The sequence below is a fragment of the Rhinolophus hipposideros genome (assembly GCF_964194185.1).
Source record: "Rhinolophus hipposideros genome assembly, chromosome: 24".
Taxonomy (NCBI): domain Eukaryota; kingdom Metazoa; phylum Chordata; class Mammalia; order Chiroptera; family Rhinolophidae; genus Rhinolophus; species Rhinolophus hipposideros.
In genome coordinates this window covers 2,890,957-2,905,911 of record NC_138070.1, presented here as the reverse complement: position 1 = coordinate 2,905,911, position 14,955 = coordinate 2,890,957, and the positions used below count along the sequence as shown (strand labels likewise).

At 48.6% G+C, this 14,955-nt stretch overlaps 1 protein-coding gene across 4 annotated transcripts in view; it reads left to right on the top strand.

The window, feature by feature from the left end:
* LOC308492551 (transmembrane protein 132B) overlaps positions 1-14,955 on the top strand; it is a 262,945-nt gene that overhangs the window by 223,200 nt on the left and 24,790 nt on the right. For all 4 annotated transcript variants that reach the window (XM_081037697.1, XM_081037698.1, XM_081037699.1 and 1 more), the window contains one exon: positions 12,236-12,379. In XM_081037697.1, the coding sequence (XP_080893823.1) occupies positions 12,236-12,379 (144 nt within the window). The remainder of the gene's footprint in view (positions 1-12,235; positions 12,380-14,955) is intronic.

The window sequence follows — 14,955 nt, the reverse complement described above, 5'->3', positions numbered from 1 at the left end:
TCTTATTTTATTGATCATGTCTAAACAAGTTTTCTCAGGGTACTTGCAGGAGACCTTTCCAGTGAATGAAAGAATAATTTTCTTTATGCTTTGAGAGTATTACACGTACCTAAAAGTAATAAAACACCGTTTCCTTCTCTCCTTCTTCTTGATAATTTAGGCTGGTGGTTCTTACTCTTTAGCTTCAGAGTCTTGAGGGGGATAGTTTAAAATGTGGATTCTTGGGCTCCCTGGCTAGATGCTGAGCCACTCTGATTTAATTTATCATTAAATGGCCTTTCTGCGCACACTTTTTACATGTAAGACTTACAGCCTTACACTGTCCAGGGTCCCAACCTCATTTTCCTGCTCTGTGGCTCTGGGAAGTACCTTGTAGGCAGATTAGGGGCTGGGTGGGGCTAGAGACCAAGTACAGGGCTTTGGATTCCACATTGCATTTCCTTTGTGCTCAGCACCGCAGCTTTTCTAGCACAGAATGAAACCTCTTCCATTTCTCCCCTACCAGCGATGAGGAAATTGAGTCAGGCAAACAATTTCATTTTTGCAAAGTATTTGTTCTCACTGTAGAACATTAAACACAGACACTTATAAAGAAGAAAAGGAAAATCATCTTTCCTTCTGTTGCCTAGAGACATGCTCTGACACCTCTGTGTCCAGTTTCTGTTTTCTGTATCTGTCTTGTTTTTAACAAGATGACGCTCATATCTTACTTCTTAACCTTTTGCTTTTTTCATTTTATTGTTGTATTGGCTTGCTGTGTCATGAAGTGCCCTAGAATTCAGCGGCGGAAAACAGCCGTCGTATATGGTCACTCGTGCACGGGCTGGGCAGCTGGTGTGCTGGTCTAGGGCCTTCCTCTGGGCGGTCAGTCGGGTGCCTCTGGGCCACCTGTCTGTCATCCTCCTAGGACGAAGAGCCCAGCCTGGGCACATTCTTTTCACAGCCACAGTGGGACAAGCAGACATGCGTACAGTGTTTTACACCTTGGCCGAGAACTGGGACGCTGCTTCCTTCTCCAACTTGTACTAGACGACACACGGTTTCTTTTTCTGTCTCTCGCCAAAGCCTCCTACGTGCAAAGAAGAAATAACCTCTCAATTTCTCCTGAATTCCTCTCAGTAATAGCTCCTGTCACTTTGCATTATGTATGAATACTCAAGCTCATTTAAAACTCTGTCTGATAAAATAACCTGTGTAATTTCTTCACCAGTGACTATGAGGGAAAAAATAATGATTACATTATTAGATCATGGCACTAGATTTGGCGCTGGCTCTAAGCTCCCGATGACAGTGTTCCCTGGCGTTCGCGTCCCACAGAAATGGAAACGAGGGTGAGAACGCAGCCTGGGCTGACCCAGGCGACTGGGTCCCTGGAGGTTTGCCGTTCTCTGGGGGTAACGAGGGACGGGGTGTTTTCTCAGCAGAGACGGTAGGAGGGGACCCGTGGGCCGAGGTTTGGTGAGCGCAGCAGTGGCAGTGCCTTTGCCGGTTCCACTTTGAAGCACTTCGTGTTGTCAGCGTGTTTTAGCTCTTAGAATCCAGACAAGACGGTGTAGCTGGGCCTCGGGGAGTTCTGGTGTGACATGGTCCCATTGATGGAAAACCTAAAGGCCCCCACACATCCCCAAACCCACGCATCCCACCCTGGCCCTTCCCCAGGCTCGCAGAGGCCCGCGCACACGCGGCTCCCTCCTTCGTCTCAGCGCCCTTTCCTGAGAAGGTCACTGTTTATTTCCCTGTAAGATTCACTGCCTGGTTTTCTGGACAGAAGTTTAATCTCATGACATGGATCAACTTCTAGATCAGGGGCTTCATGGCTTTATTTTATTATCCAATCGATTTCATTTTATTTTACAATTTTGTTTGAAACTTCTGTCGTTTTAAAGTCTGAAGTGTGTGAGTAGAGGAAGCCGTTCTGGACCTCGCGTGGGGAGGACGGCGCACTGTGGGCAGGGGAGGGGAGGGGCGGGGCAGGCTCTGCTGCCGCCGAGCAGCCACGTCCGAGCTGGAATAGGAGGCGTGGCCCTGGGCAGACGTAACCAGCTGACACCGTGGGCAGGCCAGGCGCCCTCACTGCGCCCCAGTGTCCCCGTGTGACGGGCATGGTCCTGCCTTCCCTGTTTACCTCGGGGAAGTTGTGACTCCCTGGATGTAAAAGTGGGGCGAGTGGCATGGGGTGCTGCGCAAGTGAAGTCACAGTGGCTCTCAGGGAGGGAGGACAGTGTCAGCTGTCACTGGAAGACGGTGGGTTAGAGCCCGTTGAGCACACGGCCGCGGTGGCTCTGGGCTCTGCCACGCACAGGGGTGTGGGCTGGCCTCTAATTGAGACGACACCCCACGTGACTACTCCTCTCTGAATTAGGCAGTGACTGGACGTGGCCCGGCACTTACGCAATTGTGTTCGAGTCCTCCTGCCAATCTGATAAGAGGCGGGAGCATGTGGTTGGCGTCATTCGTGAGAAGCCAGTGACAATGACTTGGGGACAGCCGCTCCTCAGATCGATGCCAGCTCGTCCACCACAGCGTGAGGCAGCCCGGCCCGAGTCACAGACACACGGCCGGGAGCAGGGCGCGTCTGCAAAGGGCTTTGCTTCCGCCAGGAGACTGCTGCGCGCGACTTGCAGAAAGCCCAATCTGATTGGACCAGCTGGGGTCATGTGCCGGTCCTTCCACCAATCACTGGGGTCTGAGGAATGCCAAATGCAGATTGGCTGTAGGCCACGGTCCCAGCATATGTTTCTGGAGCTGGAGGTCAGCCCAGCTGCAGCCTGAAGAGCAAGGTCTGAGAGGGGTCAGAGGTCAAATTCCCCAGAGTGGAAGAGATTAGAGCAGATTTGGGGCCGGGTCTTATATGACCGTAGATGTCTGGGCGTGGCCAGTGTCTCTTTTCCTGAAATAATAAGTCACTCTCCCCTCTCTGTCTCTTTGGGGTCTTGATGACTTCAAAACTAATTTCCAAAATGCACCATGACATATGGACATGGAAATTCAGTGAACTCTGGGCATCAGTGAACATTACACTACCTCAATTACTGGGTTCAGTAACTGTCTGCTTCAGTCGTGCTTCTCCTGCCTTCTTCCCAATACCATGTTTCCCCCAAAATAAGACCGGGTCTTATACTAATTTTTGCTCCAAAAGATGCATTAGAGCAGGGGTGTCCAAACTGTGGCCCGCAATCCCTTGTTACTTGGCCTGCAGCAAATTCCAAAAATATATTTAGTTTACTTAAATAAACCAGGTGAGGCCATACGTACTTCACCTCGAGTGAGTGGCCCAGCCGTTTGTGTATTTTACCGCATGTGGCCCTTGGTGAAAACATTGAAAAAGGTTTGGACAGCCCTGCATTAGGGCTTATGTTCAGGGGACGTCCTCCTGAAAAATCATGCTCGGGCTTATTTTCCGGTTAGGTCTTATTTTTGGGGAAACAAGGTATGAAAAACAACTCCTAATTGGAGTACCAAGTAAAGGCACAGATGTTTTTCTTTGGATAGGAATAAGATGAGCTCAAGTCAATGATCCGAAGCTGCTGGTCTGGGGACCCCCTTCTACTGTCAAAAGAAGTTTAGAGGAGCTTATGTGCGGTGGCAGCAAACCTGAAGGAAATTGCTCCCATGTAGCCATAAATATTCTCATTGTCCCTCTGTCGAGGAGGCGGGCAGAGCCACCAGGCACCCCACCACCCACCCTGTTTCGTAACCCTACCTGTGCAGGTGTCATAAACTGGTTGTCTCAGACCTTCGATCTGTTTCAAACACATTTTAGAGAAGGTGTGCCACTGACACCATGGAGAGGAGGGAGGCGCTTCTGGAGAACTAGCTCCTCTCTCTCGCACATGGCCAAGCACCATTTTCTGGGTCGATTTCTTTGAAAGCAAAAGCGAAGCTTTATTCCCGTCCAGGGTCTGTGGAGTACTGACGCGGTGATTCCCACTTGCACGTGAGGAGGTCCAGGCAGTGGATAATTGCTCGTTTTGCAATTTGAGTGTATTATGAAAATGGAGAAATCACCCCCCGGGTTTCCTCAAAGTAGTGAGGGATTTGTTTGTTCAAGAATGAGAAAGATCGTGCTTTTCTATCAACACAGGTGAGTGCCAGAGGTTCTGGTGTTTTCTTACTGATAAAGGCCAGGGCTGGTCACTTCATGCCTGACTTGGTGCAGTCCTGGAGAACAAGGCCGGTAGTGGGTGGAATAGTGGCTCCCAAGGAGACCCGTCCAAGCTCTGGCCCTGGTAACCGAAGCTGACCTTGCTTGGAAATTGGCCCTTTGCATATGTAATTAGGTCAAGGGTCTCCAGAAAAGGGTCATCCTGGATGGAGGGTGGGTCCTAAGTCCAATGCCTACTGTCTTTCTGAAGAAAAGGAGAGGGGGATTGAAACACACAGACAGAGCAGAAGGCCGTGTGAAGGCACAGTCAGATGTTGGAGCCATGCAGCCATGGGCCGTGGAATGCCTGGGCCACCAGGAGCTGGCGGAGGCAAGAAAGCATCCTCCCCAGGACGTTTGGAGGGAATGTGGCCTGTGATACCTAGTTTTCAGACGTCTGACCACTAGGCCTGTGAAAGAATAAATTTCTGCTGTTGTGAGGCTCCCATTTGTGGTCATTCTTTGTGGCAGCCCTGGAAAACTGTGCTTAAAGATTCTAGCAAAGAAAGGAGGCACTTGGATTTGATGTAATACAGCTTTGAAGACAAAAGTAGCTTTGCAGCCAGCATTTCATCAATTCGAATCCTGAAACACCATTCACAAATGCCGGAGGCAACACAGCTCAGTTCTTCTGAATGACGATGCTGTTATAAATGGCTCGTTTTATATATTAACGTGAATACTTGTGTATATTAGGGGAAAGACGGTGAATAATTTATCCGATGGGAACAATGACTTCTGTCCTGGTGTCACACCTGTCCTCCTCGCAGGTTCAGTGTGGAAAAAACTGGAGACTCGGATGTACGTTTCAGAGGCAGGCTTCTTGCTACCTTCTTTCACCTTGTCCTCAGACAGAAATTCTAGAAGACGTTGAGTGAAAAACATGTAGTTTGTGATCAGGTTGGCCTAGGAGGACAGGCAGCCTTGTTTTCTTTATGGACAGACTTTTCCTGAGGTTCTTCATTAGACCAACTCTTCCGAGGTGAGTTTTCATTCTTGAGGGGAACATGCTAGGCGCAGGGTTAGGGGAGACTATTGGGTTTGTCTTTCCGAGGACCTGACTTCTTGTACTCCTCCCACCCCCTCACCCGCCGCCCCCCAGGAATCTGTGCTTCTTAGTACACTGTGGAGACCACGTGAGTTCTCGCGCATACGGGTATTTATTCACTTGTTCCAGTGCTCTTTGTGTCACCAGGCTTGTGCTCAACTCTGGGTGTTCAGCAGTATGCACAAAAGGACATTCAAGAGCCAGCCATGGGGAACTATGACACCAAAAGGCGGCATCTCTAAAGTCATGTGGGGACATATGTGAGGAAGTGGTCAGTTCTGACGGGGGCAAAGGTCATCTGAAGGCTTCACGCAGGAGGGAACACTTCAGCAGAGTCCTGAAGGCTGAGTGGAGGTTGGCCATGAAAAAAAATGAGGTGGGAGTAATGGAACCCGTCACCTTTACTGAACACCTACCGTGGGCCAGGCAAGGCTAAGACTTTCTTGTTCTCTTTCTCACTGCCTCTGTCTCTGTCTTTCTTCCTGCCGCGCATAGTCTGCCTTTATTTCACTGACTCCCCCGCTCTCTGTCTTTCTCGGTTTGCCCCCCTCCATTTGCCGGTGTCCCTCTGCCATTTTCTCAGGTTGCCTTGCCCAGTCTGTCTTTCTCTAGAATTCTCCTGGTCTCGCTCACTCTCTGTCTCTTTCCTTCTCTCTCTTTTGGATCACGAGGTCTTCCTCTCCCCTTTCTCCCCTCCACCTCCCTCTTCCGCTCCTTGTCCCTTTCTCTCTCTCCTCTCCATCCACCCATATGTGCGGTCTGACAGGGACGGGGGGTCAGCGGGAGCCCCCAGCCCGGGCTCTCATCGTCGTCGTGGTCACCCAGGCACCAGCCAGTTCACGGTAACCACATAGGTTACTAAAAGTGATGACTTTATTATTGCCGGCTTAGGCCCCACTGGTGCTACGCTTTTCCTCAGGAACGCGTCTCTCACCAGTGCCGTCAGGCCTGGTTTAACTTCTAATTGAACAGATGTCATTTGCTTGCAGGGCCTTGTCAACCGGAAGTTGTGTTAAATTTTAATTTAGCTCAAGCTGGATGAGAAGGTTGTTTTGTTTGTTTGTTTCCCCAGATGACAAAGAAACACTATTTTACCGTTATAATTAAGGAAGTGCTAATAGTTAAAGTAGAGGAAACCCTCAGAGGACGCACAGGGAATTATTATTCAGTGTTGGAGCTGGACTGTGTGAGTAAACAGGATCCACCTGAGTTCGTGGACACAGGGGCGGGAACGTCCGGGAGCCAGACCAGACTTCCACTCGCATGCATTCTGTGAGTGTCTCACATTCTCTCTCTCTCTCTCTCCCTCAATGTTCTTTCTCTCTGCTGCATCATACTATGTCTCTGCCTGTCTAGCCCTTTTTAAAACTGTCTTTTCTTTGTCTTCTCTCTCGTTCTGTCTGTTTTTCTCTGCTGTACTTAAGCCTGCGTATCCTCTTTGTTAGTCTCTCCTTTAGCTGTCCGACTCTGTCCTTCACTGTTGGATGACCTCAGCTGCATTTGAGGCCTTCCTCTACGCAGGCAGTGCAGGAGGGAATGGGAAACAAACAAACAAACACGGTCCTTGGTCTCCCGGAGTTCGTTTCGGGTCCCATGGCCCTAATTGGTTTGTTCCCCACTCTCTGTAGAACCTGGATCAGTGCAGAGAGGGGTAGCGACTCACCCACTTGTATGCTCTTGGCAGAGGAAATGAACTGGATGGTAAGGTCCACTGGAGAACCCCTTTCCTTGTATAGGACCCCCCTGATCGTGTCCATTACGAAGCATTTACCCGCTCACCCCCAGTGACCAGGTGAATGAGCTTACCTGTGCACTGGCGATGGCCGATCGAAGCTTCGCCAAGCTCTTGCCCCTTGCCGCAAAGCTACCACCAGGGGACATCGGGACGGCACTTTCAGAGACACGTTTTACTGACTCTCTGAGGTAACTTTCCTGTCTGAGGTAACTTTCTTCAGTGACATTCAGGGCGTCATAAAGAGCTGAGTTTTGAAACAATTTACTGCTTTATGGATAACAAATGATCAGAATCCAAAAATAGCCACCAAGAGGGGGCATTGGGCTGATTTCAGAGGTACATGATACACACTGTGGGATTGCAAACCATTAATGCGGTTGGAGCCGGTATCCTCGCTTATCTCCGAGGGAAGTTGACGTCTGTCTTGCGGCATTGGCAAGCAGCAGTCGAGGTGTCTGGGAGCTAAGTAGGGTCAGAGTTGGATTCAGAGGCTGACAGCCATGCCAGGCCCTCAGGGCTGGGTCCCAGGACCCCACAGGTTGGGACTGGGGCTGGAATGGAGCAGTCCTGAAGGCTGCCTGCTCATGGCTGGGGGCTTTGGGGCTACTCGGTCATTTCACTAAAACTTAACCTTCATGCTTGTAACACATTTTGTAGAATTTTTATTTTAATTAATTAATTAATTAATTAATTAATTAATGTTTACAGCTTTTAACATCAAAGCCTCCACAAATCTCTCTTAAAGCTTCTAGTTAGGCAAAGACATGGGCTGTTGGCTGCATTTCACAGGTGAGGAACTCAGAGGAGGCTCCCGCGGCAGCCAAGGCCGGGGGCTTCTCTGTCTCAGTGCTTCTGGTCACCTCCTGGTGGGTTGTTAGCAGAAGTGTGATTCTGGCCAAGTCATGGAATTCTGGTCAGCTCCCTCATCTATAAAATGAGGATGAACATAGTCATCTTTCAATAGAGACACTTGAGATGAAACGAGATAGTGATAAGACCAGTTGGGGGAAACCCTTCAGAAGTGATGGTACAGCCTTTTTCAGGACATACAGTGTCTATTTGTCCCATTACTAGTGACGTTATCTTTGATCATGTGGATTAGGTGATGTATGCTGGGTTTGGGTACCAGAAAGTTACTGTTTTTCTCTTTGAAATTAATAAGACTCTTGCACAGAGATACATTGACATTATACAAATATCCTGTTTCTTGTCATACTTTTAGCCAATACTAGCATTCATAATGATTGTTGCCTGAAACAATTACAGTAATAAATGATGGTTGCCAGATGGCGGTATGCTAATTTCATCTATTCATTGTAAGTCGACCCAAAGGATGAAGTTTCCTTTCTCCCCTGTTTGCTTGTTTATGTCAGTGTGGACTCCGAGCTCATTATAGGTGTCACATACACTATATGTATAGTAGATTCTGTGTGTGCTGCATGGTACTAGCCACACTGTAGATCGTACCATGTTGCCCCGAAAATAAGACCCCCAAAATAGAGCCGGACCATCAGCTCTAATGCGTCTTTTGGAGCAAAAACTAATATGAGACCCGGTCTTATTTTACTATAAGACTGCATCTTATATTCATTTTTGCTCCAAAAGATGCATTAGAGTTGATGGTCCGGCTAGGTCTTCTTTTCGGGGAAACACGGTGTTCATCAGTTGATGGACATATAAGTTGTTTCTACTTTGGCTATTATCAATAATAATGCTGTACAAGTTTGTATCAAGTTTTTATGTGGGTGTATGTTTTCTCTTGAACACACACACACACACACACACACACACACACAACTAGTGCAATCACTGGGTCACGTGGTAAGCAATTGCTTTTAACAAATACCCCTAGGGAAAAAGTTTTTCCTAGAGGGTGAGCTTGGAGTCAGGTCAAGTACTGCCAGCCTTGCACGTGGGACCTTCCAGGGAACTGCCAGCCAAGTCCACTAATGGCAATTCCTTGGGAATGAGGTTTTGAAAGATCTCCCGCCCTGCCTGTCCTCTCCAGTGCTTCTCGGACTGCTGGTTTTTACTGTGAATGTGGACTGTTATTTTTCAAAGCTGCTGCAGTGCAGGAGAGCAGGACATGAGAGTAAGTCAAGTTAAAATACCACAGAGTTCTCTGTTTTTACCAAGAGTCAGCCATTTTTCTTGAGTAAATGCTCTCCTGCCTGCACCAGGCTTTGTTTTATTTCCAGATTTCTGAAAAAGTTGAGTTTGACTTTTTTCTCATGGCTTTTATGGAGAAGAGAATTTTTGGATGTTCTTACTGTGTCATTTTCACTGCGGCCATTCCTGCATATACATGAATGGAAACTCATCTTCAGAAAGGCACATAAATATGCTTTCAAGACATAAAACAGGGATGGTACAAATAGGAGCACAATAAAGAGACTTCCATTTTGATAGATGGTGAAGTGTTAGCCGTCTCTGGCACTGGGGAATGATTAAAATGCAATATTTAACACTGCAAATTGCTTTCTTAGTGTGCCAGAGGCAGGTAGAAATTGCTTCGGGAGTTTTTGTGAGGTTGTTGGTGGACACTGGAAGCCGTGGTGGTAAAAACCCAGCCACACGTGGAAACACAGTTGCAAAAGCCTCAGCCACATGTGGAAAAACAGTTGCAAAGTTATTTGAAATAGAAGCACAAGTTTGGATCAGTTTTGATGTGTTGTTATAGAAAATGAAGTCACCCACCTTGAAACTCATTTTGGGAAAATTATTCTCGTGTCTTCTTTGAAGGCTGTGAGCTTCCATAGGGTAGAAATTGATTTTCACTTTCATCTTTTCTCTTTTCCTAGAACCTAGCATGTTGCCAACTCTCCTGCATATTAGTCAAGGCTTTCAGTGGCAAGCAACAAAAACAAAAACAATTAAAAGTGGCTTCAGTTTATTTTATATATCCTAATTTCCTAAGATAACAGACACAGATGTAGCTGGATTCAGGAGCCCAGACATCTTTCCCAGGAATCGGCCTTTCTCCTGTCTGTGCTTCTGGTCTCCTTTGTGTGTGTGTGTGGTGGGGGACTTCACTTGTGTCCTTTGTGGTCATGGAGCTGGAAAACCTGGGTGGCCACATTTGGTTCATTTGCTCACCTGTGAAGCCTGATTTGGTGGCCTGGGGTCAGCGCAGTCCCAGCCACATTTATTGATGGCAGAGTGGGACGATACCCAAAGGATCAATGAAATTGGTTATTTTTTATAAAGGCAGGATGGGTGAGTGTTCCATATCCATGGATACTCATCCAGCAAAATTAACATCGGCCCGTCACTCGGAAAACCCACGGTGATGTATTTCAAGTGCATCAGGAGTTGACCTTGGCCCCCTGGGCTGGACCACGAGGCAGTCTCTGTTCTTGGGATGCACGGTGGCCCCTCCGACCCCCACACCATTATTTAGTGAGCTTCCATCCTGGCTTCCATGGTGCCTCTTGCTTCCTGTCCTAGCCGTATGCCTGAAATGTACTTGTACAGACACTTCACCTTCCTGGGGAGAATGGAACACTCAGGAACATGGACTATACTTCTGTTCTTTCAGTTTTTCTCTCCTGGAGAATCTATCCAGAGGAAAGGATATATGTTTTTTAAAACATACCTTATTTTCATCTTTTTTAGATTGGGTTCGCATTGTTTTCAAATATTCGTTACAAAGTTGATGATTTCTATTGACATGTACCTATTATTATGAATGTTTGCAGGTTTACTATCAATGAAAAACAAATCTATAAACTGGGACTAATACTAGTGTTTACCTTGGGAGGCTTGCTGAGAAAAACCACTAATTACATGTAAAGTACTTAGAACACTCATAATAATAACAATAATAATACTATTATTGTTGTTGGCTGGCTATTGCTTCCTGGTTTTCAAGTTTGGGGTGCAGGGCGAGGGGCTGGTTTAGGAATTTAGTGTAGGACCCACTCAGTGCTTGAGCTGAGACCCAGGACTCCAGCTGTGAAGGCAGCACTTGAGGTAAGTATCATTTTGGTCAGTTCTGGTGGAGCCAGTTGTTGAGTGTTTGGTGGAGCCCGGGCTGAGCTGCATTGCCCGGTCGTCCAGCCTTCTTCTCTCTTCTTCTCTAGTAGACTCTTCAGTCAGGGGTGGAAGGAGCATCTCCTCCAGTCTCCAGCAGTTCTTTACCTCTCATTCTCTTAGCAAGGGTTTTAGAGCTTCCACTGTGATAGCTGTGTTATTGAGCTCTCGTAGCTCACTGCGCCCACTTCTGTTCTAAGCTTTGTGGATACATCGATCTGTTAAATCTTCATGAGGTCACTGTACAGTAAACACTTTTATGAGCCCTCTATACCAGACCAGGGCGAAGTAACCTTGTGGCAGACGCTGGTAGGGGACTATAAAAACTCCACTGTTTACAACCCCTGCTCCACGGCCAGGCCACCATAGAAGCTACTTTTGCAGGTGGGCTGGCCAGGTGACGAGCTTTGGACTTCCCGATGAAAAGGAGCTGGTGCCCTGGGGGTGCTCCTTCCCCCTCAGCCTCGGCCCTGCTTAGATGGAGGGTGGGGGTGGCTGGCCAGCTGGGTGCCATCTTGCTACCTTGAGGGTGTGGCCAGGAGAGCTGCAGAGATGGAGCTCTGACCTCACTGAGTCACGGGGCCAGAGATGGCAGCCCCGGTCCTCCAGAATTCTGGTTATGTGAGAAGCACACGAACCACGCTGGCGACTTCACTGCACTCAGGTTTCCGGTAACTGCAGAATTGCACGATGTTCACTGAAACAGAGGCCACGGCAGTGCCAACCCAACGGTTGTAGCCATCCAAGTGAGAGGAAGGGGTGGGAGTGGGGATGGCGGAATGCACAGATTGGAGATAAATCGTGAAGGCAGACTCAGAGAACTCTGAGGGATCACCAGAGGCGGAGAGAAACCAAGACGAAGTCAGCGTTTAATGATAGCTGGGCTGGGAGGGGACGCTCGGGACACTTGGGGACGTGGGGAGGGCGCTGGTGGTCAGTTTAGGAGGACAAAGGCCATTTTCTGTGACAGTTCTCATCTGTTGTTTGTGCTGTTGTCTTTCTTAATTGGGAACTAAAATGAAGGCTGTGTTCAGCATGCTAAAAAGCTCTGAAAATAGGCAGTCACCTACCCCATGGAGCTTGAGCCAAGACTGGGCCGCTATGAAAAGAACTGGTGTGCTGTGCTGTGCGTGAGAGGTGCCTGTGGGACAGACAGTGTTTTCCATTGCAGAATAAGCACTGAGGTAGGAGGTAGCTTGCTCACCCCCCCACCCCCCCGTGCCACTGCTCCCTGGGTAAGCCTGCTTGCTGACATGCCCTCTTCTCCCCCGTGTAGGACACGGAGATTCTGAACACGGCCGTTCTCACTGGAAAGGCTGTTTCGGTTCCCATCAAGGTTGTGGGTGTCCAAGAAGATGGTTCTGTGGTGGACGTGTCGGAGTCTGTGGAATGCAGGTCTGCGGATGAAGACGTCGTTAAGGTACCGCACCTCCCAGGCGTCCAGCCTCTGGCGGCCCGAACGGGCTGGCCCTGACCGAGCAGCATCCCAGGCTCCAAAGGGCTGGCGTCAGGATGCCCACACGAGGGAGGGGGTGACTGAAAGCACAGACCCTCCGGGGGCAGGACGAGCCTGAGCAGGGGGTGCTGCCTCCTGCCCCAGGATGGGGACCCCAGCCTTCACCTTGAGCAGAGATGATTTCCTTCCCTTCCTTTTTCTTATGGGACACTATTTCCTTACTTTTATCAATCTGCAAGCCATCTTCTCAATTGTTGCCAACTTCCTGTGCCAAAGAATATTACCTACTCAATGTTTTGTTTAAATGCCTCTCTTCTTCAAACTTAAATACTGATTTATGTTCTTATGAGACAGTGCAGCCCCTGAGCTCGATGTCCTAGTTTTTTGTTAACATGCATTAGAATTAATGACCACTAAGTTTAAAAACATGTGTCCTTGTGCCACCCAACTTGACTGTTCCCAGTGGGATACAGCTCACAGTTTGGGAAATCTGGCCATGGCACGTTTCTGCTAGTTCTCCCTTCTAAATAGCTGGATTTATGACCCAGATTCAGCCAGGAACCAGCCCGTGGTTTTTTTCATGTTCTTTGCAGGGGTCTGTTTGAATCACGAAGTGTAGCGTCTGTCTATTTTTTGTGGCAGACTGGTTGGCAGTTTCCTTTTGCAGCAGAGACCTCTGGGAGACAGGACTTAAATCTTTAGAGCCATCTTTTTCCTTTCAGTTGCTAAGAGAGCCCCCAGGTTCTATCTAGTCATTCATTTAGATAAATACAGTCATCTGAGAGCTCTGTCGGTCCTCACATTCCACTGGCTCTGATTTAGAGGTTAAAGGAAACTTGGTCTCAGCCCTTGTGTTTCATAGCAGAGCGGGTTGGGTTTTCCCTGTGGAGGGAAGATCTGAGAGGGGTGGATTTATCCTTCTTGTGACCTGTCTGTGCTTCAAGCCAGAGGTCCGTTTGATAAAGCAACATTGATGTGTTTGTGAGGCCTAATTAAAACACCAAAATCAATCCTTAGGAAACCCAGATTGGGCTCCGGCTGATTGCCGGGCGTGGAGTGCTAACTCCTCTTGAGACAGAATGTGGACCAGCTCCAAAGTCCACCCAGCCTCGCCTTGCACTCCATGGGCAGCTTTGATTAAACAAATCGAACCCCTTCCATTCTCCGTTTAGAAAGCTCTGAGCCCAGTCACACAAGGTCCTGTGCACAGAGTGAGAACGACTGACACCGCCCTGACGCATGTGTTTTCTGTCCCCGGGCCATTCCAGAAGGGAGACACTGGTGGTGGCACCGGGAGACGGTGTCTGTGTGATTATGTCGTCAGGGGCGCTCACCGATGGTGCCCTCTGCAGTTCCCTAAGGCTGCTGTGGGTCCCCACTCTCCTGTCCTGGAGACCCACCTCTACCCTACAGAGGCAAGTCCAAGTTCAGGGGTCCCCTTATTGCCTTGTACCTGGCTTTCTCCTCTTCATAGAAATGTACTAAAAAATATCCTCTGCCCAGCCAGATGAATTGCTTCAGAAGACAGTTTTTTCTTTGTCACTTTTGTGGCCTCATGAAGAGGAGGCTCTCTCCTAGCACATGATGGCCTGATCTTCCGAAGAACGAGCCAGAGTGTGCATATGACCAAGCCCAGAGCTGCTGTGAGCCTTTCTAGGGGAGCCCAGGCTCTGTCGCCAATCCTCGGGCCTGGGTCCATTGAGGGGATTTGTTAATTGGCTGCACCGCATTTGTCATGGCTTTAGTGTCTATATTTGTCATCAGTTTTGCTGCGACGCTAAGATGCACAGTGTTGCCCCAGAGCTGGGTACTGGCCTCACCTGTGTGTCACCCGGAGCCGTTCCCAAACACGTGGCACAGGCATTAGCACTGCAGGGAGAGACCCCCTTAATCTGTGGAGTTGTCATTCAGGCACTTTTTCACCTTGCAGAAAACACTATGTGATTCCCCAGGGAGAATCTTGCAGGCTTCGTCAAGGATCTTCGTGCATTGGGAATTCTGAGATTTAGGTAACAGAGGAAGTATGGCTTTAGGAAGATGTGAATCGTGGTGACATACAAACGAACTGGCTTCTTTTAATTTTGACTTGGGATTTTCTGACTTTCGGGGGAAAGCACCAGAGAACATCAATGATTGTAAAAGGCTGGAACCTTGGCTTAATCTGAAAGGGTTGGGAGGGATCCACATCAGGTTTTAAGTTGACAGCCACTTCTCTGTTAAAAAAACACACACAAGTAGAGGATATATCTTAACAGTTGTGTGTGTGTGTGTGTGTGTGTGTGTAATTTATTGCCATCCTGTACAAAGTGGCAAATTCACATAGAAATCTGGATTTGCAGCTTATGAAAATCACAAGGTCAAGTGGCCCTGGGCCCACGTTGCTTCCTGTGACCCCCCCACCCCGATGTCACTAGAGGCCACCCCTGAGCACAAGGCTTGTGACCCTGGTCACCACAGTCTCCCTCATTCCCTCTCGTCTCCCACACTCAGGCTGAGGGACATTTGCATTTCTCATCACACTTGTGCTGCTGGTTTTCTGA